Source organism: Rhinolophus sinicus, chromosome 18 (genome assembly GCF_057876585.1).
Source record: "Rhinolophus sinicus isolate RSI-liver-muscle chromosome 18, RSI-T2T, whole genome shotgun sequence".
NCBI classification, from domain to species: Eukaryota; Metazoa; Chordata; class Mammalia; order Chiroptera; family Rhinolophidae; genus Rhinolophus; species Rhinolophus sinicus.
In genome coordinates this window covers 82,773,638-82,800,450 of record NC_142518.1, presented here as the reverse complement: position 1 = coordinate 82,800,450, position 26,813 = coordinate 82,773,638, and the positions used below count along the sequence as shown (strand labels likewise).

General features: G+C 36.1%; 2 protein-coding genes and 1 pseudogene across 4 annotated transcripts in view; 2 read left to right on the top strand and 1 right to left on the bottom strand.

The window, feature by feature from the left end:
- CUL4B (cullin 4B) overlaps positions 1-26,813 on the top strand; it is a 117,473-nt gene that overhangs the window by 15,068 nt on the left and 75,592 nt on the right. The gene's annotated exons all lie outside the window — the stretch shown is intronic.
- Positions 11,863-20,252, bottom strand: MCTS1 (MCTS1 re-initiation and release factor). 2 transcript variants are annotated; one of them, XM_019717659.3, is made up of 6 exons: positions 19,985-20,252; positions 18,681-18,833; positions 18,045-18,142; positions 14,578-14,711; positions 12,838-12,905; positions 11,863-12,072 (listed from the first exon to the last, which is right to left on the bottom strand). In XM_019717659.3, the coding sequence occupies exons 1-6, from the start codon at positions 19,993-19,995 to the stop codon at positions 11,991-11,993; spliced, it is 546 nt and encodes a 181-aa protein (XP_019573218.2). In that variant the 5' UTR covers positions 19,996-20,252; the 3' UTR covers positions 11,863-11,990. The 2 variants fall into 2 exon arrangements, with proteins under 2 accessions (XP_019573218.2, XP_074179800.1); XM_074323699.2 differs by lacking the exon at positions 19,985-20,252 and adding an exon at positions 19,366-19,895.
- LOC141569634 (cysteine-rich PDZ-binding protein pseudogene) lies at positions 23,881-26,686 on the top strand (annotated as a pseudogene).

Genomic DNA, 26,813 nt, shown 5'->3' with positions numbered 1-26,813 from the left:
TTTTTTAAGATTTCAATCTGTTTCGTAAAATGCTCATGCTGTTCTTTGATTGAGTTTCTGAGTTCCTTTAACTGCCTATCTGTGTTTTCTTGTATCTCGTTGAGTTTTTTCAGAACTGCAATCTTGAATTCTCTGTCATTTAAGTCACATATTTCTGTATCTTTAAGTGCCTTCTCTGGAGATTTTTCACTTTCTTTCTGAGTTATCTTGTTGCCTTGGTTATTCATGGCGATTACTGGTTTACTATTTCTCTTCCTAGACATCTACAGGAGTGGCTTCTGCAACAGGTTGATAGAAAGCGGTCTTTCTTTTGTTTGCCAGTACTTGTTGGTAGAATGTTTTATTATTTCTCCAACTGCAACTTATTTTCCTTCTCCCACACAGTAGTGCTATGTTTTCTCTGCACTATTCCAGCTTCTCACACAATGGGGGGATTCCCTGGGAGACGGGCTTCTCCTCTGTTAATAGTTCGTCTAGGTCACAGGGCGCAGTGTCCCAGTGGGTATGCGGAGAGCTTTTGATGTTCCAAAGCTCTTCCAGCTCCTTATTCAGAGCCCGTAGGTTTCAGCAGTTCTGTTTACTCCTGCAGGGATCCGCCCAGATAGGTGGGGTCAGAGGCGGGGTGAGTTGTGAGAGGTGGCCCAGAGCAATGGCGGCAACCACCACCACAGCCGGTCCTGCTTCCACAGCTCTCTCCCCTTTGCTGGAACTAGTTGGGCTGTGAAATTGTGTTTGCAGTCCACAGTTCTCAAAACAGCAAATTTTCTGTTGTTTTGATCTGACACTGCTACTGTTTCGCTTTTAGCCCCGGGCAGGTGGGGGCGGGGCGAGCTCTGGGAGGGGAGGGAGGGGGCGGCTAGTCTCAGTGCCTAAGGCTCCGTTCTCTGCTCGGCAGTGTGGGCTTAAACCACCGTTTTCAGCCTTTTTCCCTCAGTCTTTTCTCCGAGGTCTCTGCCGTGAGCGTTGGGTTCAGCCGTGTTATACGCTGTCCCCTCAGCCCTGTGGAGCCCTGGCGGAGCCCTAGCAGTCCAAGTTCTTCCCTCTCCCGCAGCTGCGGTAGTTCCGGGAAGCAGCGAGCTCGGCGCACTGAGCTGGGTCTGCGTCCTCCGCCCGCGCGTCTCTGTCTCCGCGCACTTCTCCCTTTCCTCCTCCCTCCACTCGCGCGAATCTCCCACCTGTAGGTGATTTCAGTAGGTAGTGGGCCTCTTCGTGTTGCCTGTGTGCTGTGCAGGGAGTCCTTTGTGGAGTTTTTGTTGTTCGATTCGTTGTAAATTCCAGGGGAGCTTTACAGAGGCTCACCTCACGCCGCCATTTTTCCGCTGCTCTAATTTTTTAATTATTTATTTTCTTCTTCTGACTTTGGGTTTCATTTGTTCTTTTTCTATTTCTTTATGATATAATGTTAGGTTGTTCATTTGGGGTTTCACTCTTTTCTTGAGATGGGCCTGTAATAGTATACATTTCCCTCTTAATACTGCTTTGCTGCATCTCAATAATTATGATAGGATATATTTTTATTCTCATTTGTTTCTATGTATCTTTTGATCTCTCCATTTATTTCTTTTTTGACCCAGTTCTTTAATAGCAGGTTGTTTAATCTCCATGTGTTTGTGTTTTTTGCTACTTTCTTTTTGCAGTTGATCTCCAATTTCAAAGCCTTGTGGTCAGATAATATGCTTGGTATGATTTCAATCTTCTTAAATTTGCTGAGGCTTTTTTTGTGTCCTAACATATGCTCTATCCTTGAGAATGTTCCAAGTACACTAGAAAAGAATGTATAGTCTGGTGTTCTAGGATGAAGCTATCAATGTCAATTATGTCCTTTAGGTCTAATGTGTCATTTAAGGCTGATATTTCCTTACTGATTTTCTGTTTGGATGATCTATCCATAGCTGTCAATGACATATTTAGGTCCCCTACTATAATTATGCTTTTGTCGTTTTCTCCCTTTAGTACTGTGGGTGGTTGCTTTGTATAATTTTGTGCTCCCCGTTTGGGGGGCTATATATTGATAAGTGTTATGTCTTCCTGTTGTATTGACTCCTTTATCATTATGAAATGTCCATCTCTATCTCGTTACCTTTTTTATCCTGAAGTCTGTTTCGTCAGATGTAAGTATGTCTACACTTGCTTTTATCTGGATTCCATTCGTATGGAGTATCATTTTCCATGCTGAGATGTGTCTCCTGGAGGCAGCATATGGTTGGGTTTTGTTTTTGATCCAATCTGCTACTCTGTGTGTTTTTATTGGTGAGTTCAGTCCATTTCCATTTAGGGTAATTATTGATATATGATGATTTCCTATAGCCATTTTATCCTGCATTTTCTGTTAGCTCCATGTCTCCATTGTTTGTTGTTGTTGTTGTTGTTGTTGTTGTTTTCTACCTTTTTGTTTCTGTCTTATTTTAGTTTAGTGGTATTCTATGATTTTTTTCCCCTCTGTTTCTTCTTTTTTTTAAATATTATGTGTCTCAGTACTGAATTTTTTTCTTTTTTTGAGTGGTTACCATTAAGTTTATGTAAAAGAAAGTTTCATATTATGGTAGTCCTTTTTCTTCATCATGCTTCTTAGTCTCCTTTGCATGCTTATTCTCCTTTGCAAATTCAGACCTTTACTCTCTCCCCTTTTATGTATTTGTTGTCACATATTATCTCTATTTTTGCTGTTAGTTGATTTCTGAGTTGAAGTAGCAAATTATCTTTTTCTTTTAAAAAAAATTTTTATCTTCTTTACCATTTTTGTTATGTTTAAGTATACAGTACCCTGTTCTGTGTAGTAGTTGCCATTTCCTGCTTCTGTCTGTTAACCTTACGCATGATTTTGTATCATTTTGACTTTTTGTTTCAAGTCAAATAATCTCCTTCATTATTTCTTGTAATGCAGGCCATGTGGTAGAAAATTCCCTTAGCTTCTGTATGTCTGGAAAGGTCTTTACTCCTTTGGTGGATATATTATTCTTGGCTGGTAATTTCTCTCTTTCCATAGTTTGAATATTTCACTCCAGTCCCTCCTGGCTTGTATAGTTTCTGCTGAAAAATCTGATGATAATCTAATGGGCTTTCTTTTGTAGGTTACCATCTTGTTTTCCCTGGCTGCCCTGAGGATTCTTTCTTTGTTAATTTTTCACAGCTTCAATACAATGTGCCTTGGAGAAAGCCTGTTGGGATTGAGGTAATTAGGTGTTCTATTCGCTTCTTGGATTTGAGGATCCAGCACTTCCCATAGGTTTGGGAAGTTCTCGTCGACTATTTGTTTGAATGGATTCTCTGTTCCCTTCTCTTCTCCATCTGTTATACCATTATTCTTATGTTGCTCTTTCTAATTGAGTCAGATAGTTCTTGTAGAGTGCTTTCATTTATTTAACTCTCAAGTCTCTCTCTTCTTCCATGTGTGTAATTTCCAGATTTCTATCTTCAGTATCACTAATTCTTTCCTCCATCTGGTTCACTGTTTCCTAAGTTGGCTATTTCATTCATCTTTTTATTTATTGAGTTCTTCGTCTCTAGAATTTTTGTTTTTGTGTGTGTGTTTTTTAATTTCAGTCTGTTTGGTAAAATCTTCATTTCCTTCATTGATTTTATTTCTGAGTTCATAAAGCTGCCTGAGTTTTCTTGTATCTTGGTAAGTTCTTTCAGAACTGCAATTTTGAATTGTCATTTAAGTCACATATTTCCATGTCATTAAGTTCATTATCTGGAAATGTTTTTCATTTTTTGAGCTGCCTTGTTACCTTGGTTATTCATTTCACTTAATGAGTTATTTCTCTTCCTGGCAGCTACAGGAGGGGATTCTACAGCAGGTTGATATGAAGAGGTCTTTCTTTTGCTTTCCAGTAGGTGTTGCTGGAGTGTTTTATTTTCTTCGAGCTGCAATGTTTTATTTTCTCTTGTGCTGGTCCGGCTTGTCACGCAATAGGTTTCCTGGGAAATGGCCCCGTGTGTGATCAAGTTACCTTGGTCTCAGGGCACCGCCCTCATGGGACGATGTGGTCAGTGGGGTTCTGGGCCTCTGGAACCCCAATGTTGCCACTGAAGCCTGATGCAGAGCTTGTGTGTGTCAGCAGCCCTGTTGCCCCTGCAGGGATCAGCCCTGGAAGGTTAGGGTAGGGTGGGCTCTGAGAGATGACAGGTCTGTTTGTGGCTCCGAGCAATGACGACTTCCAACACACAGCTGTCTTGCCCCTGTGGCTCCTTCCCTGGCCCTGGAATTAGCCACACCATGCGCCTGCTGCTGTGGGACTGTCTCTCCAGTTTCATGGCTGTACATATCCTACTTTTTAATCCAACACTGCTACAGTTTCTTCTGGAGCCTACTTCTAACACTGGGAGGGTGAAGGGATGCAGCCCAGCTCCTTGTCTTTGTTTTCTGTCTTTTGTTCTTTGCCCCAAGGTTTCTGCCCCCATCACCCAGACCCTATCACTCGCTTCAGCCGTATAATATGCTGATCCCTCAAGCAGGATTGTGGGTTACAGAAAATGCACCTGCAGCCTGAATCCTTCCCTCTCCTGAGACCACAGTGATCTCTGGACTCTGTCCTGTGGCCCATGTCTCTGCATTCCCCCCTTCCCTCCTCCCTTGTTTGCCCAGGTTTGCCCACTTTCAGATGTGTTGATGTGCGGATCTCTCAGATGTGCTTGTGTGTTGTGTAGGGTATCCTTTGTTGAATTGTAGCTGTTCAATTTGTTATAATTTCTAGGGGAGATTTCAAGGAACACCCTTTATGCCATGTGTTTCTGACATCACCCTTAAATTTTCTAGTAGCCACATTAAAAAAGTGAAAAGACACGGGTGAAATTATTTTTAGTATTGTATTTTATTTAAAGCAATTTATCTAAAATGTTTCAACATGTAATCAATAGAAAAAAATAAGGTAGTTTACATTCTTTTTTTTTAATTAAGTCTCTAAAATCCAATATGTATTTTACAGTTACAGCACAGGTCTAAATTCCAGAAGTGTACGGATCCCATCCCCAACCCTGAGGCTGACATGTGAATGGGAGAAAACTTGGTTTCTTCTAACAGTCCTATTTATTTTCCTGATTGTCTTGAATGTTATGGAAATTGCAACCTGACTTTTAATAGACCTCAGGATATCTCCTCACTGGATCTTCCTTAGCAAAATTAAATCACTGGATCTGAAGCAATATATAGATTAGGCCCCTCAGCTTTTTTTCTTAGATTATAATTGAACCAAACTGCTCCTGTCACTAATTTTAATATCCACTAATCCTCCTCCCTATCTAACTTTTGGATATATTGATAGTCACAAAGCAGCTGCTAGTGCTTCCTTTGCATATTACACTCTACATTCATCTCCCCACTTCTTAACTAACCCTCCCCCTTGTATCCTTTTCTAAAAAGATCCAGCAGCAGCTTCTGAATGACATAACCTTTACATTGTCACAAATCCTGGCTTGAAGGTGACTAATAACAGAAAAGTTCAGACCTCAGGACTGAGTCCAGTTTCAAAAGGTATGCACTGCTGAAGAGGGAAACCAAAACATTCCTGCAGAAGCACAAATAAGACACTGTACGAGCAACACACTCATATGCATTCACATCTTACTCATATTTTCCCACTGCGGAACAGAGGCTTGGCCAACTTGTACTTCTCTTTGGTAACCCATAAACAAAGGTGGTAATGTGACTGTGGGCCGAGGTTAACATTTTACGAAAAATGAGTGGAGATTGTCCGCAAAACAGGCATTGCAGTCAGGCAGACCTAAGTTCAAATCTCAATTCTGCCATTAGCTATGTATCTTTAGGAAAGTTATATAACCCCTCTGGTGCCTTCGTTTCCTCATTTGTAATATGTGAATTAAAATATACCTCATGAAATCATCATAAAAATTTAGCAAGATATGGAAATAGAGCTTGTGCATATAGTAGTCAGTCATGGAATCTTACTTCCCTTTGCTGCTTACAAGTTTAACTAGCACTTGACACAGTTAAATATGTATCAATCCTTTTTATTAAACATCTTGATTGTAAAATATTGAAATATGTGAATAGCAGCTGGTGTTGAATATTCCAATTCACAAGGGAACTCCTTAATTAATAGTTTTATTGTACACCTGAAATCTATGTAATTTTACTAACAATTGTCACCCTAATAAAAAAAGCTAACATCTGTACATTTTATCTGTGCCATTCAATAAAATAGCTCTTCCTCAAACAGCTTTTTTATAAAAGAAATACTTTTGAGAAATTCAGAAGTTGCTTTTAAAAACATTAACTTAGATCATGTTCCCGTTTCACAGCAAATTAGACATCACTGGAGCCACAGTTGTCCAGATCAGTATGGTTTCTCTCTTCACACTTTAATCAAGATGTTTCTCTTTATGTTGGCAAAAACCATTGGCTAAGTGAGACTCCTGCATCCCCAGTAAATGTAGCTGGGCATTTAGTACTTGAGCGAGGATTGGGTTTGACAACACTCAGAAGCTAATGAGGCCATGTGCCTTCTCTCAGACTCCTGCATTTGGAAGCAAGAAAGCGTAATTACTTTGTGGACTCCTTTTAAAACATTTTACAAAATATAAAATTTTGACCATGTAGAACACAACATAAAGTAAGTACAGTATAAAGGTCCAAGTTTTTACTACATTTTAGCCCCTACTATTTTTAAAACAATAAAGCATTGCAATGAAAAATATTTTCCAGTCACGTGCTTTTTGAAAGCTATTTAATTTGATGGGTTAGAGATTAATTTGATGGGTTAGATTGCTGTTATCCCACTAAATGAAGCTGTTTCTGCCTCTATTCAAATACATTTCAGGTTGAACTTTCTTAAATATAAAATGCTTACACAAGCAAACTTTAGAACGATCTTAGTCATGCAAAAGCATGTTTTTCTCCTAATCCTGGATAAGTCAAGTCTTAAGAAAGCTGTCTAGATCCTACAGGGCAAAAAGGACTCTTCCCTCCATCCTCCTCACCCTTCCCAATCTAGTCCAGATGTTTAAGTGAACAGTGAATTTTGGTGTTAAAAATTAATTTTGAATGGGGCAGCATTAGAACTGATGAAAACAGCATCCAAACTAAGAAGTACATATGCAATCTTTCAGAAAAATTTGTTAAAATGTCAATATACAGAAACAAACATTTCAAGCCCCACTTATAGGAAAGCAAACTAGAAGAAAGTGCATGCTACGGCTTTTAAAAGTTGTCTCAAATTTAAGCTCATTCAAGGACTATCAATAGACTGTCAACATAACATGCAGTTTCATCACAAAATAATCTCATTGATTTGCAAGTTTCCAAGCCTCAGGGCTTCATCATGCATCTGCATAGAAGGACAACCCCAGCATTTAGGGACAAACACAGAAAGTGTCCCTTTTTGAAACATAAGCTGGTAAGAATAAAAATGGATCGCCCAAGTCTCCCCAATATGGCTTTTCCCAAGGGAACTGAATTCGCTTTCCAAGGCATATGCTTGGAGAAATCTTCAAGCAAGTGCTTAAATGATTTATTGCTTCAAACACAGTCTTTTGCTCTTATGCTTGTGAAAATCACAAGAAATTACTTATTTCACCATAAAGTTCATAACTATCATTGAATATCAAGTCTTGTGATTAAAAAATTAAAATTAGAAGAAAGTAAATTTTTGTATTGTTTAAATTTAGGGTTTCTACCCACCTTCCACCATGGTAGAGTTCTGAGAACACTTATAATGAACTTGAAGGGAGTGAAGTAAATGATTATGCCTTAGAAGTCCCCTACATTCATACACTTGCTGAAATTAAAGCATTTTAAAATTGGGGAATGGAATAAGAGCAACAAAAATTATGGTGTGGAAATCATGATTTGTTTTACTTTTAAAATGAGATTTAAAAAAAAAATTATAAGACAATCCATTTAATTAGAATTGCACCATCATGAGGCATGTCCTTCTCTGGAACAACCAGAGTTTTAAATAGAAATTACTTCTTCACTAATTGATTTTTTTGAGACTTTTTATGAGTTTCAGTTTATTTGAGCCACACTGATGACATGCTGGGAAGCAAGCTCTCAAATGCTCCCTCACTAATTGATCTTTTATTTCTCAGAGTGTTCAAGTATAAAATGCGGTCTTTAATTTTTCACTAATTTAATAGTACTAATTAGTTTATATGTTTTTATCTATTTTTCCTCCCCATGACCTGTTCTTATGAATATCCATATATATTATTAGGAGAAATTCCAGTGAATCATCTCCTGTATCTCTTTCCATACATAAGTTATATTCTCCAAGAGGCCAGCTTCTTCAACCAACCGACCAACTTGCCTAGTAGTCTCAACAGATTTAAAAACTAGCTCTTAATCTTGTTAATTCACTCCTGTTCTGATGGAGTCATAGTCCTTTACAAGTACTTAATTAGTTTAAATACAATAGTAAACAAATTAGTGTTATAGTTTACTAAGAGGTCTGCCAATTAAATTCGCAAACTTGCCACCGTGTGCTTACATTGGCAGCACTGTTGGGAGATATATTCTCAAAATTAAGGAACCTAGATAAAGTTAAAACATTTTCTTTGTACATTCATTTCATATTTCTATTAATATATAATAGCTGCATTAATAGTTTCATTAACAATAAAAAAGTGAAAATATTTTTATAATGAAATATCTCTGCAAATTTAGTTGACATTCTTGTATCTTTTTCTGAAGTACTATGCTTAGAAATACTGTATCCTCAGTAGCTGATTTACATACAGAGGGGGAACTTGGATATAATTATAATTTGACAAATGCCATATGACCTTCTGTTTGGGAACTATCAAATCCCTCAAACTGAAATGTTCATGACTACCCCGGGGATAAATTCAGCTGCTTGTTTTGGATCTAGAACATTCAAAGGAATAGAAAAAAGAAAAGGAAAAATGCAGCTGTGAACAGAACACCACCAAACCACTATAATAAACAGTCTGCTAGGAGAAGGTTGATCAGTCCTTTATATTACTGGGACAACCAATCTGAGTTGGAATGCTGAATTGTTGCAACTCCAAGACATCTGGATATTTTCAACCTCACATTGGATACAATCTAAGGAATATTTTTATATTTTGTTGATGTATAATTTGCAAATTTTGAGGACTGAAATTGGAAAAATATTAGTAACTTCCTACTGGCTTTAAAAATTGGTACCGGGCTGTCACCATTATCCAGATTTTTTAAAATGTAAATTGACTCACTAAACTAGAAGCTCCTTAAGGGCAATGGCTACTTGTTCATTATTCATCTTTGTGTCACATCACCTAGAACCTAGGAGATACTCAATAAATGTCCACTGAGCTAAAGTGACCTTGCCTGAATAAAAGTATGTCACATACATAGAAATTGCTAGACAGACTGTAGGTTGACTTGACACAAAATTAATTTTGAAACTAAAAATGAACTGAAGACACATTGCCTGAGAGAAAACAGCCTCTCCCTGTATTCCTACTCTCAGGAATGTGGGTAAACTGTTTCCTTTAAGCATAGTTCCTAAAGAAGCTGACATATGTTAGTTTAACCTCTTTGAATTGAGTTCCCTACATGACCTAATGTTCAGAAACTGGTAAGGGGCTCCCATGTATAGGGTGACACTCCTAATTAACACCGATTTACCTGAGGCCTCAAACCAGGGGAAGCAGGAAACATACATATTTAGTCCATATCTCCAAGGCAACACAGTCAGTGTATCTCAGCATAGTAGAAAAACAAGCACAGATGATGATGTTGAATATTTTAAAAGTGTTCCCTACACCCACTGTAACAGTGATTAGAAACAAAGATAAATTATTTCAGAAATCAGGCAATAAAAGATTTTACCTTCTCTAATATATGTATGTGCTTTGTTTTTCATTGCTAACACTCCCTAGTCAATCTTGGTCAATTAACATTATCTTAGCACCAAAATTAAAGGTTCAAAGTTAGTTTTGACATAAATGACTAATTTACTCTATTTTTAAGACTATAAGGAGCTACAGGCCTCAAATAGGGTGCCTTCTTCCCGGAAATGGGGAGACATCTGAATTTGAAACCAGTAAGCATAAAAGGAGACTATCTGTTGAAGAAACCTACCCTGAAAGATGATTCATAAATGAGTTACTGATGAGACTATTTACACTCTTATCCACCAGGAATAAATAAAACAATATGGTAAGCTATAGAATATACCTGTCATAACAAAGGAAAATATTCTACACAGAACTTTAAAAGGATATAGGAAGTAAAATATCAGAGCACCTCTATGAGCTAGAAAAGAAAATTATGGCAGACAACAAGCATTCTAATTAGTGATGAAGCAGGAAAAATTCTCCAAGCCTTCCCCTAGCCCAGATGAAATATTCCCCTAAATTATCAACCATTTTTGCTCATAGCCGTGTTCACCAAGAAAGTTCCTATTTACTGTTTACCCTAAGCAGACTTATCACTGTAAATTAATACATTTACATTCTAACATGGGAATCTCCAAGTCTCACAAGTTTCATTAGTGGGAAATAGTTTCTCAGTCTGAGGGTCAAACCCTGGATCTATTACCTTCACCTATGTTGTATTTTGGGAGGCCCAGCTGCAATAGCCAGCCAAATGTTCTCTCTTTACTGCCCACCCTCACCTTTCTCACCAATTTCTAACTGTAACACAGGTTATCACAATTACGTAAATGTCTGTATCCATCTGAAAAATAAAACATGCATACATTTGTAAACAACCAAATGAAAATGGCTGAAACACTAGAATAACAGCAAGGTTATTAGGAAAAAAGGCCTGTTATCACTATATAAATTAATAACTGCTCATTTTAACTCCCAAAGCCGCTTACTGTTCTTACTGAAGTAGGTCCACTGCCTTCATATGCCACTTATGATAGGACATACACATTATTTAAGGAATACAGTGGGGACCCAAACCTGGAAGTTCTGGGCATCTGTGTAGCTTCAAGAGAGGGCACTAAATAAGTTGAACTTGAATCTCCTCCAGCTTATATGTTTACAGGCTATACCTGGAGAATAAAAACAAGTTAAATTACTTTACAGTGATATAATCAACAAAATCCAGAAAGTGGGAGGAAACACTGTAAGACAAAACAACTAAACTTCTTAAGTAATTGATTTAAAGGGGAAAAGGAGGAGGGGGAACTTATAGATTGGAAGAGACTTAAAGAAATAACAACCAGATGCAATATATGGACATTGTCTGGTAGCTATATCACGCATACCAACGATTACAGAAAATGAAAGAGGGAGACAATCAAGTCCATTTGTCACATATTTGAACAAAGTCCAGATATTTGATATTAAGAAATAGGTAATATATTTCGGTGTGATAATGATATTGTGGTTATGATTTTTTTAAATACCACTATCTTTTAAAGATATGTATTAAGATAATTGTGGATGAAATGATATATCTGGAATTTGCTTCAAAATAATCAGGGAGTGGGGTGGGTAGGAATAAGTGAGATATAGATGAAATTAGATTGGCCATGAATTGAAGCTAAGTGATGGATACAGAAAAGGTCCATTATACTATTCTCCCCATGCTTTTGTGTATGTTTGGAATTTTCCATAACAAAAAGTTTAAAAACAGTAACAACAAACAAACACAAAACACATACAAAAGAGAAGGGGCACTTCCCGGTGCCCTGGGATAATGGGATAACATTCCCAGTCTAGCTTCCAGCCCCATTAAGTTATCAGATTCTCTGGGAGAGGGGGTCAGCCATATACTGGCAAGTTCATTTAACAAGTCCTACCCTTCATCTTACATTACTAGCCTAAGAAAGGACATGAAGTTGTCTGAGTTTGGTTACTTACCAGATACCTTTTAATGTCCAAGTTTGTTACCCAATTTTATCTGGAGTTTAAGAAAAACGAAAATAATTTTTCAAGCTAACAGAATTTTAGCATCTATTGAATTTATTCAGCACAACCACAGAGGTATTGTCTTCATGCTGTCACACACAGACACAAACACAGATATAGCACAATATCCATATTTAGCCCAAGTGCATTTCTTTTGAGGCTCATTTATATGTCTTCATATGCCACAGCCCATCATTTAAATAATGGATATTTTCAATGCCAATTCCTTTGTTGACTTTCTCACTGTAGAAGGAAAAAAGCACATAAACATATTGTTACGCATTTTTATAAACTTAGTCATGGTAAATATAATTCAAAGTGTATTGTTATTTTGCAATTATTGAGCCACATGTAGGTAATTTATTTATATTACACTAACATTATTGTCTACATTAAACTACATTATTCTGCTGCAGTTCATGTCTTAAAGTGATTCTAGTAACCTAACTAGTGGGTTTATAGAAACAGTAATTATGTGTCATCATACAAGGAGAACATCAAAGTGTTACAATTAACCCTGAAATAAAATGAATAGGAATAATTTGGTCACCGAATGAGTTCCAACATTTTTAAATATATTGACTATATTTTGGTAATATATTTAAAATATTTCATTAATATTCTATACCACCAGGTCCAAATATAAGATAAATACTGTGTGGTGTCAAACTATGTCACTATTTTAAACCTTAGTAGCAAAACATCTCTCCCCTCAACCAATTTAAATGATACTAAATAAAAAAATTCCTGAAACACCACATACGTACATATAAAACAAATGTTTTGGCACAAGGTTCTTTTCAGAGTGCTTAAGAAAGAATGTAATCCCGGAGACAAAATAGGTTTCAATGGCTTCCTGAGTGTTAGGAAAAATCAGAAATGAGGCTTCTGCGCTTATACATTTGTAAGATGTGGTATGAATGAGAGCAAATTTAACCTGTAATTCTGATGCTTCCTGTGTAGGTTACCCATATCTCAAAAGCTAAGGGGGCCTAACGTAAGACTTACATATCTTCTGCAGACATCTTCATGACTCCGACACACAGAGCATGCTGTTTTCCTTCTGCCATGATGGCCTGAAAACACACAGCTAAGAAAACTATCAAAATGCCTTGGAGAGGGGGTGTCAAATAATGATCACATTACTAGTTAAGCCACTTTAAACCCATCTTGTATCCTCACCTAGACCACTAACTCCTTGAGGGCAGGGACCTAGTTAGTACAGTCTGTGGGTACATTGTGAATACTCAATAAATGCTAAATGAATGAATCTAATAATCATTCTTGGCTTTTAAATCAAATGTTAATACTATAACCCAACGCCAACAAAACCAGAGTAAGTCATGCAAAAAAGGGAAATTTATTGTACATAAATATTAAAAACTGTGAAATAAATATCAATTGTTCTAGTATTTTAATCACTGAATGGTAGTTTTATATAAAGGACACAGTAAAACAATAGTTATGTCCCCAAACTATCTTTAAGAGCTCAATGTAAGTGTCAACCTTTTCAACCAGAACATTCTTCGTTATCACTTGAAGCATCTACAGTGTTAAACACTGCAGTACCTATTTTTAAAAGAGTTCAAGGGTGCAGAGTACCTCTCTCGACTAGTTTTGCAACTTTCTAAAAGTCCATAATTATTTCAAATTAAAAATTATTTTAAAAGTAAAGGCTAGGTACTAAGAAAATTTCCCATTTAAAGGAACTTCAGAACTATAAATTTACCACACTTAGAAAAATTATAAACATAAAAAGGTAACCTGTCCTTACAGAAGACTTTTCTGCACTGATTTTCATTCATTCATTCACTCAATGTTCCACAAATGTTTAAGCACCTATTATGTGACCAGTATCTATGTCAATATAAGCTGTTCCTAAGATGTAAACATACAACTTATACTACCCTTAGATATAACTGCCACAACAGAGGACACCCTCCTTTTAAGCACAGAACACACTCTAAAATCCATTCCAATGGTCTTCCCCACTCCACAGTGATTTCCCCATTCCTACCAAGTATGGTTCGATTTCTCAACCTGAGGCAAATGGCCACTCTATGACAATGGAGAAGATGTTTTCCTGTCCAGACTGGTTGACAAAAACCTATTTAATTTAGAATTTAGCTGAAACAGCACCACAGAAATGGAAATAATGCTGAATTATTCAGCTACATCATTAGTTGAATAGATCCTTAAGGACTATCTGGGACTTTAACATTTCTCTGCGAGAAATCATGTTCTGAGACGTAAACAACCAACTTAATTTTATTTTAATGAAATTTTATTTTAATGAACTTTAAAATAAAAGTTAGGGATTGCCAATATTTCCCACTACCCACTTCTAACACTCTACCTGGTATCTAAGTTCTTTTCCCTTAGGAGTGCTTTAACTCCAGTGTATCTGCGTAAGTCAAATGTAAAAGTAGCAAGCTGATGTGATCCAATCATATCAGATATATCTTCTCCATTAATAATCGAGAGTTGTAGACTGTCCTGAATCTCATAACATTGGGCTGTAACTGGGCTGAAATGCAGCTGGGACACTTTTATTATTTGTTCTCATTTAATTTCTAAGATGGGACATAATTTAGTCTCAAAAAATAATGTTATTTCCCACGTCTTCAAATGTAACCAGAAATATGACCCAAAAGAGTACATCTAATGTTCTTTTGGGTGATAGATCTTTCAGCAAAGAAAAGAATACAATAAATACATTTTTCACCAGTTATAGCCTGAGAAGGATACAACAATCGTATCTACTGCAGCAGGGTAAAGTTTAGCTCCAGGAGAAGTTAAGCCTGGACACATGATATTTGCTCCACTGAGTACAAATTTTATGGCTCCTTTATCAACCTGCTGGTGTGGCAGGATAAAAGGATCTAGAAGAAAAAAAAATTACATAAATTAATAAGGCTAACAACTCAACAGAAAAAAGGCAAAGGACATGAACAAATATTTCCCAAAATTACAGTACTCTGACAGATGCAAAATAAAAAGGAAACATCCTTCATTTATCCAGTTAGTAAATATTTTTAAGAAAAGTATTTCCTAGTGCTAGCAAAAGTGTAAGAAATCTGGCATTCCCATATACCTCTAGACGGCTTATAAATGGGTATAACCTTTCTTTAGGACTACTTGGCAACATGTATCAACAGTCTTAAAAAGGCTCAAACTCTTTGACTCAATAATTCTACTTCTAAGATTTATCCTAAGAAAAAATGAGAGATGTACACAATATTTCAGGAGGAAGATATTCATTGCAACACTAATAGTTATAATAGAAATAAACTGGAATCAAATGTCCAACAATAAGAGATACAGGACTTCAGGTGTATCTACAATATCTATATAATAGAGCCATGGTTTTTTGAAGAATACATAAATACCTTGGGAAATGTTCATAATATAACATTAAGTGGAAAACGCAGAATAAAAATACTACCAAAAATATCAGTGGTTTCTAGGTGTTCATGGGGAGAGGGAGGAAGGAGGAACAAATCAGTGGAACACAGAGGATTTTTAGGGCAGTGAAACCATTTTGTATGATATGTTAACAGTGGACATTATGCATTTGGCAAAACCCACAGGATATATAACACAAAGAATAAACCCTAATGTAAACTATGGACTGTGGTTAATAATAATGTATCAATACTGGTTCAGCAATTGTAACAAATGTATCACACCAATGAGAGATGTTAATAATAAGGGAAGGGTGGGGAGGAAGAATATGGGAACTCTACTTTCTGCTCAATTTTTCTGTAAACCTAAAACTGCTCTAAAAATAAGTCTTTTAATTAAAAAATAACTATGTAACAGAGCCCAATTTAAAAAGGAAAAGAATATACATTTACATAGACACAACACGAGAAATAATTGGATGGAAGTACACTGATATATTAAACAATGGTTATCTCTAGGTTATGGGAATACAGAAGTGATTTTATTTCTGTATTTTCCAAATTTCTACAATGAACACACTCCTTTTGTAATCTTAAAAATATTATTTTTGCATGTGTGTGTCTACAAATAATTCATAACCTAACAATTAAAGGATCCCTGGAGAACTTAAAACAATGACTAGGGGAAAACTTTTTAGGCCATTCAGGGCTCTCTAGGGATAATAACAATCATTGGTAAAATTTATTCACTTTAATGTTTTAGCACTAGTCCTCCCACTAGTCAGAGAACAAGTAAGTCTTTTTCCTGCCAAGACTCCAAATTAATTTAATCATTTTACTGATAAAAAGGAACCTGAATGAATTAATGCATTTACTACTCACAAGCCATAATTTGTTTTCTGGATCTCCATCCTCATTAATATCTGCCCTTTAATTATGATGACAATAACACTAGTGGACGTTTATTAAACAATTACTACATCAATATAATGGCTATCATATATTGAGCACTTACTATGTTCCAGGTATTGTGTTAGGTACATTACATGCACTATCTCATTTAATCCTCACAACCCTAGGAGATGTAATACACAACTATGTCCATTTTAAAAGATAAGGAAATGAGGCTTAAACAATTTAAGTGACTCGACAAAAGTGACATACACTGGGGATTGAACCCCGGTCTGCCTAACTCCAAGTTCATGTTTTTAACCACCATGTTTTTATCCTGCTTCTTGCACGAGAATAACTAAGATGTTCAAAAAAGGTTGGTTCCCAGCAAAATAGTGCTATATGGGAACATCTGTTTCTTCCAACTTATTATGAAAATACTTAACGTGTGGAAAAACTGGAATAGTTCAATGAACACCTGGACACCATCCACTTAGATTCAACAATTGTTCATTAACACTTTGCCATATTTACTTTATCTCTTTCTATTTAAACACACATTATTTTTCCTCTACCATTTTAAATTTCAGACAATGCTTCACCATAAAGAAGCACACATCATCTAAGAATAAAGTCGTTCTACACAATACCACTATTATCATACCTAAAAATTTAACAGCAGTTCTACAATATCATCTTATAGTCAAACCAGATTCAAATTTCCCCCAATAGTCCCAAGAAAGTTTTCTGTATCTTTTTTTGTTGGGGGCGGGGAGGGCTTGAATTTTGTTTGTTTTTCAAACCAGGATCCAATCTAGATTCATGCAATACATTTGATTTTTTTTTTGCAATACAAATATGAGATACTTATTACAGAGTAGATTCTTTTTTTTAATTAAAGTTTATTGGCATGACAATAGTAAAGTTACATTTGATTATTTTTTCACTGTTCTCTTCTGGTTGAGTAGGAATTAATGTCATCAAAATGTCTTAATGTTACCAAAATATTTTAATTTTAAACTTGTTCCCATTGCATTGGGACTCAATTTGTTTTCATCATAGTTTTTTTTAACCTGATGAAATCAATACTTAATCGAATAATTGTAAATATTCCTTTTTAAATATTAAAATGCTTTGCTTCTTTTAAGATTTGCCTAACAGCTTTACTGCTCCAGACCTCTGCTTCACCAGGTAAGTCAAAATTTATCTCCTCTTACCAAAAACCAAACTCTCACCAATAAAACCTACACAAAGCCTCCAGTCACTCCCTTTCTGCCTCTTGGCTAGAATGCCAAATACATACTGGTTTGTAAACCAGAAATTTTACTTCACAATTAAAAACTTGTACACTGGGACTGTATCTTCCTTTGGATTTTCTTTTGTAATGTACTCAATCTAACAATGTGCAAAACTAGATATTAATAAACATTATTTTGTTTCATAACACCTGAACTTGGCACTCAACTAACAATACGGGGACCCCAATTAGATAATACTTTCCCTTATATAGAATTATCTCTACAAGTATGAGGAAAATCCAGATATAAGTTTTAAAGGAAATGCTCACATTACTTATTACAGTTTGTGAATATATATTTGTGTAATTATCTAATTGTTGTCTATTTTCCCAACTAGACTGTTAGTTTCATAGAAATAGGAACCATGTCTGTCTTTGCTTTCCATCATATTCTCAGTACCTAGCTTAGTGCCTGACACATAGTAAGTTCAACATATATTTGTCGAATGAATGAATATTCTTTATTGGGCTTTCTGGAATACTCAGATTTACCATAAGATGGGGGTTCATTTTAGTTTTATATTCATTAGTATTTAGTACTAATAAAAAACTCCTAGAAGTCACTTTCAGCTCCTTTTGTGTCTTCCCATATCCCCAAATACATATTTTCTAACAAGACTTACATTTGTGAAGTAATCTTAGGGTTGGATAAAAAGGCCCCTCTCTTTGTCTGAAAAATAGTAATTCTCCATTTACTGTAAGGATTTCTATATGTTCATGGCTGTAAGACAAATGTCACAAAGTACCAAGTTAGATATTTTCTTTCAAAAATGAATATGCCAAATGTCCTTTAAATATGAAACATCCATAACAGAGACAGTAAGCTTTTTTAAAATTTCAGTAAAGATCGAGGCCAAGAAAAAAAAAATAAAAATGTGTAAACTGTTTTACCTATCATACCAGTCCAGTAGAGAATAAAAAGGAAAAAAAAACATTACCTGCTACAATCAATTTTATTTCACATATTATTTTTAATTTCTTCATTGTTAGATAATTCAATAAAACAAATCTCTAAAGTACAAGCTGAAATAAATCCAACTCTGAATAAAAACTTTTAACTTGGATAAAACATAAAGCCACATTCTTCACATAGAACATTTGAACATTGCTTAGTTTTAGAGTTATTCTATTTATCTACTCCCATAATTACTCTATCAATATTTAATGTGAAAATAATTCCATTTATTATGAGTGCAATCTAATCACACGACATTCAGCTACTTACTCTGAGCTTTACATAGAGAAAAACAAAGACTTACCATCGCACTATTTTGACAGGATCTTTCTTAGGCATGATTTGATTAAGCCATGGTTCAATACTTGGAAATTGCTCTATCAATTGGTTCTTAATACCCTTTATAACTGAGGTTTTCAACTGGATGCAGTTAGACACATTTTCTTTTTCATCAAATCTGCCAAATGATTTTTGCAAGATAAAAAAGGCATTTCTAAACACACATATCAGAATAGCTAACTATATTGTTTTAATTAGTCATCTATTCCCAAGCAAGTATTTAGATGCCTAAAATAATTATGAAATAGTTTTTTAAAATAACATTTCCCTTTTATTGTGTCCAGCACAACCAACATGTTAATACAATATTAAAATAAACTGTCGTATATACACCATTAGCTGGGGAGAGGATATGAGGCTTATTTCACATTATAATGTCTAATCATCTACAAAAATGCCTTTTCTGGAAAACCTTGTTCATCTCTACCCAGGAAAAAATAGATTCCCACCTATAACAAAACCTGTGAAAAAACAAAAGCAAACCAAACCAAAAGAGCCCTCAAGTGTTGAGATACAAAAGACTAGCCCAAACATAACCAGAAAATCGGTCCCTGCTAGGCTATATAATCTACTGAGATTTCTTTTTAAAGTGATGATGATTTCTAAGATCCCTATTTATTTTTGCTCAGTATGTCATGAACAAAACCCACCTTCCTTTGCCCATGGTACCCCTTTGCTTTTTGCGTCTAACAAATCTGGAAACCAAACCTACTAGGTAGGTTCCCAAGTAATTTTTGTCTTCCTTACACTGAATAGCCTATGGAGCAATCACGCTGTTTTGAAGACATTAATCTGGCAGCTAGGTAACAGGCATGACAGCCCGCTTGCTTCCTGTCACCCAGACTCCTTCACTGCCATGACCCAGGAAGTCAAGCCTTCCCTTATTCAGTTCATAACTAATAAACATATGGTAGCGACTGCAGGGCTTCTCTTAACTAAAGAGGATATGCTCCTAAATCTCAGTGCAAGGATGTGATTGGTAGAACCCTAGGAATGAAGATAATATTGGGAGTGGGGGCAAAAGAGAAAGAGGGGTAAGAAGAAAGAAAATAAAGGTGGGAGAACCAAAACCCAACTGAGGATTAGGGATGGAAAACTGAAAGAAGTGTTGCAAGTTGCGAATGAGAGCATAGTACTATAGAAAAACCTTAAGGAGTAAGGATGGCAGGTGCGGGGAAGAGAGAAAGAGGATCTTTGCTCTGGCCCTCTTCCCCACTCCCACCCCCACCATCTTAAAAGCAGCCGATGGAGGCCACAACACGTCCTTACTTCTTGAACATGATCCAAGGTGAAGGGGGCGACGATAGGGAATGGGGAAAAATTGAATTAGCAAAGGGTCCACGAGGAAGGCCGGCACTGATAGTCGGAGCTGTAGTCGTTATCCGGAAAGGGAGACAGCCAGCCGCACTTTACGGTTGTCAGTGAAATTTGACTACTTCCGCTTCTCTGAACACGTTGGCGCTTTTGCCGGCCCTTTTTGGCAACCGATTCCTCTCCAGAACCGGTAGCTGAAAGGGCGGGACTTGAGAAGGAAGAAGAGAGAGCGTAATCATTTTAGTTACAGGAAGAGAAGAATGCAGTGGGCGGGAAAAATCAAAGCTTTGTGGCAGTTGCGTCACTTACGGGTTCCTCAAAGGGTCAAGATTCTTATGTTTCCTTGCGACCTACCTAAACAATTTTTTTTTAGTGAGAAAGGTTTTCTGTTCCGTGAGACAAATGAACGGATGGGTACTTACCCACAAGCATGAACCCAGACTAGCCTTATAGCCCCATGTTAATGTACTTATGGGATTGCCAAGTTTAGCAAAGAAAAATACATCCATGGGGCAGCCGGATGGCTCAGTTGTTGGTTAGGGCACAAGCTCTGAACAACAGGGTTGCGGATTGGATTCCCACATGGGCCAGTGAGCTGCGCCCTCCACAACTAGATTGAGGACAATGAGCTGCCGCTGAGCCTCTGGAGGGGCAGCCATTAGTCAGAGTGCAAGCTCTCAACAACAAGGGCTCCGGGTCAATTCCCCTATGGGAGGGTGGGCTGCACTCCCTACAGCTAAAGACTGAAAACAGCACCTGGGCTTGGAGCTGAGCTGTGCCCTCCACAACTGGATTGAACGACAACGACTTGGAGCTGATGGGCCCTGGGGAAACATGCTGTTCCCCAATAAAAAATTAATAATAATAATACTGGTTAGCATTTAAATAAATTAAATAAAAAAATAAAAATACAGGATGCCCAGTTAAATTTGAATTTCAGAACAATGAATACTTTTTGAAGTGTAACTACATCTCATGTAATATTTGGGGCATACTTATACTAAAAAATTCCTTGTTATCTGAATTTAATTGGGCATCCTGCGTTTCAATTTGAACAATATTCACTGACCACAGTGAGGTGCCCACGTAGAATTATTCACTAGGTTGTTATCCCCTACCTCACCCCCAGACCTATAAGTTGAGCTATAAATCAAAAGAGGTAATGTCTTTGAGTGCTAGAATGACCTCTGAACGAGCAATACTAGACTAATCTGACAAAAGAGATTACAAAGAAACAAGTCTTACTTATTTAATTTTTTAAGGTAGAGTAAACCAGGGTTTTGATCAGCAAAGAAAGCATACAAATATACAAACCTAAACAGGCACTACCCACAGGCATTGGGGTAGATGTGCACTGACCTGTAAAACAAATACACCAGTCTCTCCAGGGAGCAAACACTCTAGTCTCTGTTAGGCAGATGAGTGCTTGGAGCAATCATAACAAAAGCTACTATGTATTTGAATTGTGCAACTAACTCACCCTGCCTTTATTCTATGGTAGCAACAATCTTCTGATTATAATTTAGCTTCCCATGAAGATCTGCCCAGAAAAAAAAAATACTATTTTCAAATCAAATCCCTGTGAAAAATTGTTTTTGTAAATTAATAAATTGGCATTCTGGCTTATGCATCAGACTCTTGTGAACATCCTTAGCATGACTTCGCACTCCTGCCATCCATCAACTCCATGACTTTTAGAATATTGAGTTTATGAACATGCAAAACTGAAGCTCAGACCCTAGGCTGTAGTTAGTGCTACATTGTTAGGCTTCTTGCCAAAGAGCATTCCTCCCCTGGCAACTCTCACATCATCCTGGGAATCTGCCATGTAACAATAAATACATTATAACGGTGATAAAACAGTCACTATTAAGCAGTTTGTGATGAGTGAAAATAGATAATTTGTATTCAATCTATACATGATAATGCAATGTAATAACAATATATTCCACTAGCAACATGATAATACAATGTAATAGCTATATATTCCACTAGCAAGTGAAGTTTAACTTGATGGTCCCCAAAATTAATAACACCTAGATTGGCTTCCTAATTTCTTGAATTTTTGGTTTGAGAAATCTAATTTTAGACTTATTAAAAAATATTATGCTTAATTTTTGTAGTGTTAAAAATGAGAGCTAATTTTTAATTCTATAAAACTTAAACATACTCTATCTAGATTATGACAAATCCCACATGCATGGGAATAGATATCGCTACATATTTTTTTAATTTTTAATTTTTCAATTACAGTTGCCATTCAATATTATATTAAATTCAGGTGTTGTACATACATATTTTAATCCACTCACATACATTGTGTTAATCACAGAAACTAAATCTGAGTTATAACAAATGAAAAGTTAGGTCATTAGTATTAATGAGGTATTAAGTTCTGTATGAGTGCATGAATACCTTCATTAATAACCCACCTACACAGATATATAAGCAGGGCCCACTTGTCACCGCAATGTGTTTCTGGTTTTGTGTTGTAAATGGTATCGTTATGAAGTGGATTCTGTTTACCAAGGTTATAAGTGGGGGTTTGCTCCTGACAAAGGATTTACCTTCAAATAAATCATTGCTACAACAAACAGTATGTCATAAAAGCAGAAATACTTCAAAATAAATCTCTTCGAAAAATAAAATAATGAACTTCATTTATTTGTGCAATAAATAGTTATAAAGAACTTTATGTTTTAGACATACATGCTCTGTACTATAATCTGTGCATAAGTGTTCTGTGCAAGTTATTTTACAAGGGTCCTCAATGTACATGAAGCACAGGACACAGAAAACCCAAGTCTATCACACATTTTACTGAAACAAGTAACCAAGCATTAAACATTTAATGATTGTATTTGCCTTCTTAGAATTTTGAAAAGATTCTGTAGGGTCATGTTGACATGAGACTCTAAAATGCTGCCTAAGGAAGTTTGTAATAAGGCCTCCTTTTCTTCTTCATAAGCTTCCTTGAGCAATAAGCATGGCACCAAAACCCTTCATGGTGTCCAGTAAAGAAGCTTATTTAGGAACTAGGCCACAGCTTTGAATACTGGAAGAGTTACTTGCACTGTAAGACAGAATTGGGCCCACTGCCAGACCCCTCCTGGGCCTCACGTCTCTAAGATCCTACAGCCTGTGAAGTCTTCTATTAGGGTCACTTTTCCCCAAAAGTGCCTCTCAGCCTCACACTTTAGAGCCTCCTTCAGCTGGCTTCATATCCCCCACAAGAGCAAGACATACATAAGAATTACACCACTATCCCCACCACCAATTACTCTGGAGAGCACAGGTAAGAAAATTTATTGGTCCAGCCACTGCCTGGATCCTTCCATACTGAGCAATATGAGGAACACCAACAAAACAGCAGCTTCTGTCTCCAGTCTCAAGTACAGCTAAATTTTGAGAGACCTGAAAGCCCACTATTTGTCAGAAGACTGTCAGGACTAACCATCTTGTCAAACTTGTGATAAGGCAAACCCATCATTCCTCACTCACATCCCTGTTTTCCTTTGTCAGCACCCAATATGTAAACATCCAGTTCAACTTATTTGCTATGTGACCTTGGGTAAGTCACTTATAAATCTGTGCCTGTCTTCTCATCTGTAAAATAAAGATTATACTTTATGAGGTTATTAGGATTAAATTAGGTAGTCCATGCAAAGCATTGTTAAATTATTATTATTATTAATTTACTACTAGTATTGTTGTTATTCCTCTCCTCTAACCTCATTCCCATATTCCTCTGTGCTTCTTCTCCCCCCACTTGACCTCTCATTTCTACCTTAACTTCCAAATGCTTCTACTGTGCCTCCTGGAACACCATTCCATGATTAAAGAATTCCTACCATCCTCAAACTCACCTCTGAATATCCACTGATATTCCTGGTTTTCCAATGAGGATTGAACTTACCTTACAACCCTTTCAAGTGAAAGTGATTTATACCAAAACACTGCATGTACTGCAGAGTCAGGAGGGGAGGTAGGCATATGCTTCCAGCCACATTGTAACTTCCAGATAATTTCTACTTCCCCCTAAGGTAAAAAACCCTGATTCGTTTTTTCAAGCTGCTGCTGCTTTTGCGGCTAAGAAGAGAACAGTCGCGGAAGGATGGTGTGCGAAAAATGTGAAAAGAAACTTGGTACTGTTATCACTCCAGATACATGGAAAGATGGTGCAAGGAATACCACAGTGGTGGAAGAAAGCTGAATGAAAATAAAGCTTTGACCTCAATAAAAGCAAGATTCGATCCATATGGAAAGAATAAATTTTCCACTTGCAGAATTTGTAAAAGTTCTGTGCACCAACCCGGTTCTCATTACTGCCAGGGCTGTGCCTACAAAAAGGGCATCTGTGCAATGTGTGGGAAAAAGGTTTTGGATACCAAGAACTACAAACAAACGTCTGTCTAGATGTAGTGATGAAGTTTCTGGCTTTCTGTATCATTTTGCTTTTTGCTTTGAATTTTCAAGGTGTATCATAGTTGTTCAAGTTACAAAATAACATGTTTTAAGACAAATTAAGTTTAAACCAGGGAAGTTGATTGGTATTCATTCTTTTGCTCTCAAGAAGTTCTAAATAGCAACAATGTAACTAAGGCTCCTTTATTTTCTTTATAAGCATCTTACTGAACTGGAATTAAGTGGCAAATTTAACAACAAAAAAAAAATTTTACCAGTTCTATATGCACTTTTTATTTAACGTTATTCATATAATTCTTCTCCCTCTCCTTTATTTATAGATATTGCAAAAGTGAGAAGGAAACTTGATATTTGCTCAGAACTTGGCATCCAGTCTTATAATTCTACCTTCATTCCCTTGTGGGTTGCATAGTTCTTAGAATCAGTAGTCTCTTAATTAATTGCAGCTTCACAAAGTATTTAAATATCTGAGACCATTATTGCTGAATGGTTCCTTAGTAATTAGCCAAGACCCAAATCAAACACAAGTTGTATTTATGGTTTTTAAAACTTTGTTCTTGAAGCCAAAGTGCTAATACCTTTCATCTGAGAACAGGAACACAAGGGACACCCCATATATGTCCAAATAAATGCACTGGATTTCAGAAAAATATGTCATACACATTACCTTGAACTCATACTGTCATAAAAGCCTGGAGAACAGTGTTCATCCATGATGATGTATAATGAAAATGAGTCACCACTCTTTGGGAAAGTTTTTTTGAAGCAGAAATCAAACTTCTTGTATTCCCCCGCCCCCCAAAAGAAATAAATAGAACAAAACGAACATTTTGATATATATATGTATACATATATATGTATACTATATGTATGTATGTATATATGTACATATATATATATATTTTTTAGGTTTCAAAGAAAGATGTTTTTCTTACGCTGCCTTCATTGGAAAACTGCAGCCTACTGGGGAGACCAAAAAAGCATTCCCTGCTACCAAGTACAGTATGTATAAATACTTATCACTATAAAATGTGTAGAATAGGTAACATGATGCTATACATAGTATAGATATTGCTTTTTTATATTAAAGTTATTATGGAAAGTAAAGTTTTAACTGTTTATAAGGTTGTTTAAATAGTGTTTCTTGGATACGTTATTATTCATATTCTGAAAGAGCACAAGGAGAATGTAAAATACAATAAATAACAATCGCTGTGAAGACAGGAAGTATCTTTTCATGCTTTAGTCACTTTGGGGATTTTCAGCTAAAATTACCACAAGGGACTCATAATAGGACCCACTTAGAGAGTGGCCCAGATCCGTTAAAAGTTGGGTTGGTCGACTTAGGGAAAGGTGCATTTCTTAGGTATTAAGTGGGATCTGGTCTTCCGCAACTCACATTTCATATTCCTACCTTGAGGACCCTCCTTCCATAAGTGATCCAGTGGCCAGACTCAGTTTCTCCTATGAAGAATTTTGTTCATATTAAATCACAGAACAGAATATAAGTATTATAAATACTCATATTGTTGAAATAATAATATGACTTCCATACATTGGCGTTACTAGATGAGAAGTCAAATTCCAAAACAAAACATGAATTTAAAATATTTTTTTAAAAGTCATAAAAACAGAAACTATAACATTAAATAAGATGACACAATTAGGGCCAAACATAGTTTTCATTAAAGTAAATGTAAAAGTGATGAAATAAGGTATTTTTTAAAATCTCAGACTGTATCTAAATATATACAGAGGGTGCCAAAAAAATGCATACACATTTTAAGAAAGGAAAAATACTTAAAATTGTAATACTCAATATATACCGATAATAAAAGTTGAATACAAGTCATGTGTATAGTTTTTTTTGGCACCTCCAGTATATTAGAAACAACTTAAGTACCAATAGAACACTTCTTCAATACATTTATTCATTAGAATATGTAGCCATCAAGATGATATAAGAATTATATATGTGCAGAAGTTTGGGTATACATATAGGAAACATCTGAAAGCTATTAGTGTTGTTTTTCTGAGCAGTGGAACTCAGGGTTGGGAAAAGAGAGACTTAACCCTTTACAGCCTCATGCCAATCACCTAATGCTTTTTAGTACTAGTTCCCTTACCTAGGGGAGCAGGAGAGTACTACTAATTTTAGTATCCTAGAAATAGACAATTACATGCACATGTATGTATTTGTTTTGAGAATTTTAAATAGAAAAAATACATATATTCTGCACTTTGACTTCTTTTTTAATGTTTCTCATATCTGCTTTACCATTTTCGATCTCTTGTTATATGTTTTTTCCTTGACCCTTTTGAGAGTACATTGCAGACATTATACCCTTTACCATTCAGT

Bases quoted from the DNA above. Each gene is read 5' to 3' on its own strand.
- MCTS1 (XM_074323699.2), bottom strand. The intron at 18,143-18,680 runs GTAAGTCTTTGT...TTTGTCTTACAG, and splicing joins CCTGTCAAAATAGTGCGATG to CCATGAACATATAGAAATCC. The intron at 12,073-12,837 runs GTAAGTCTTACG...TTCCTTCTACAG, and splicing joins AAGATGTCTGCAGAAGATAT to TGAGAAAGTCAACAAAGGAA.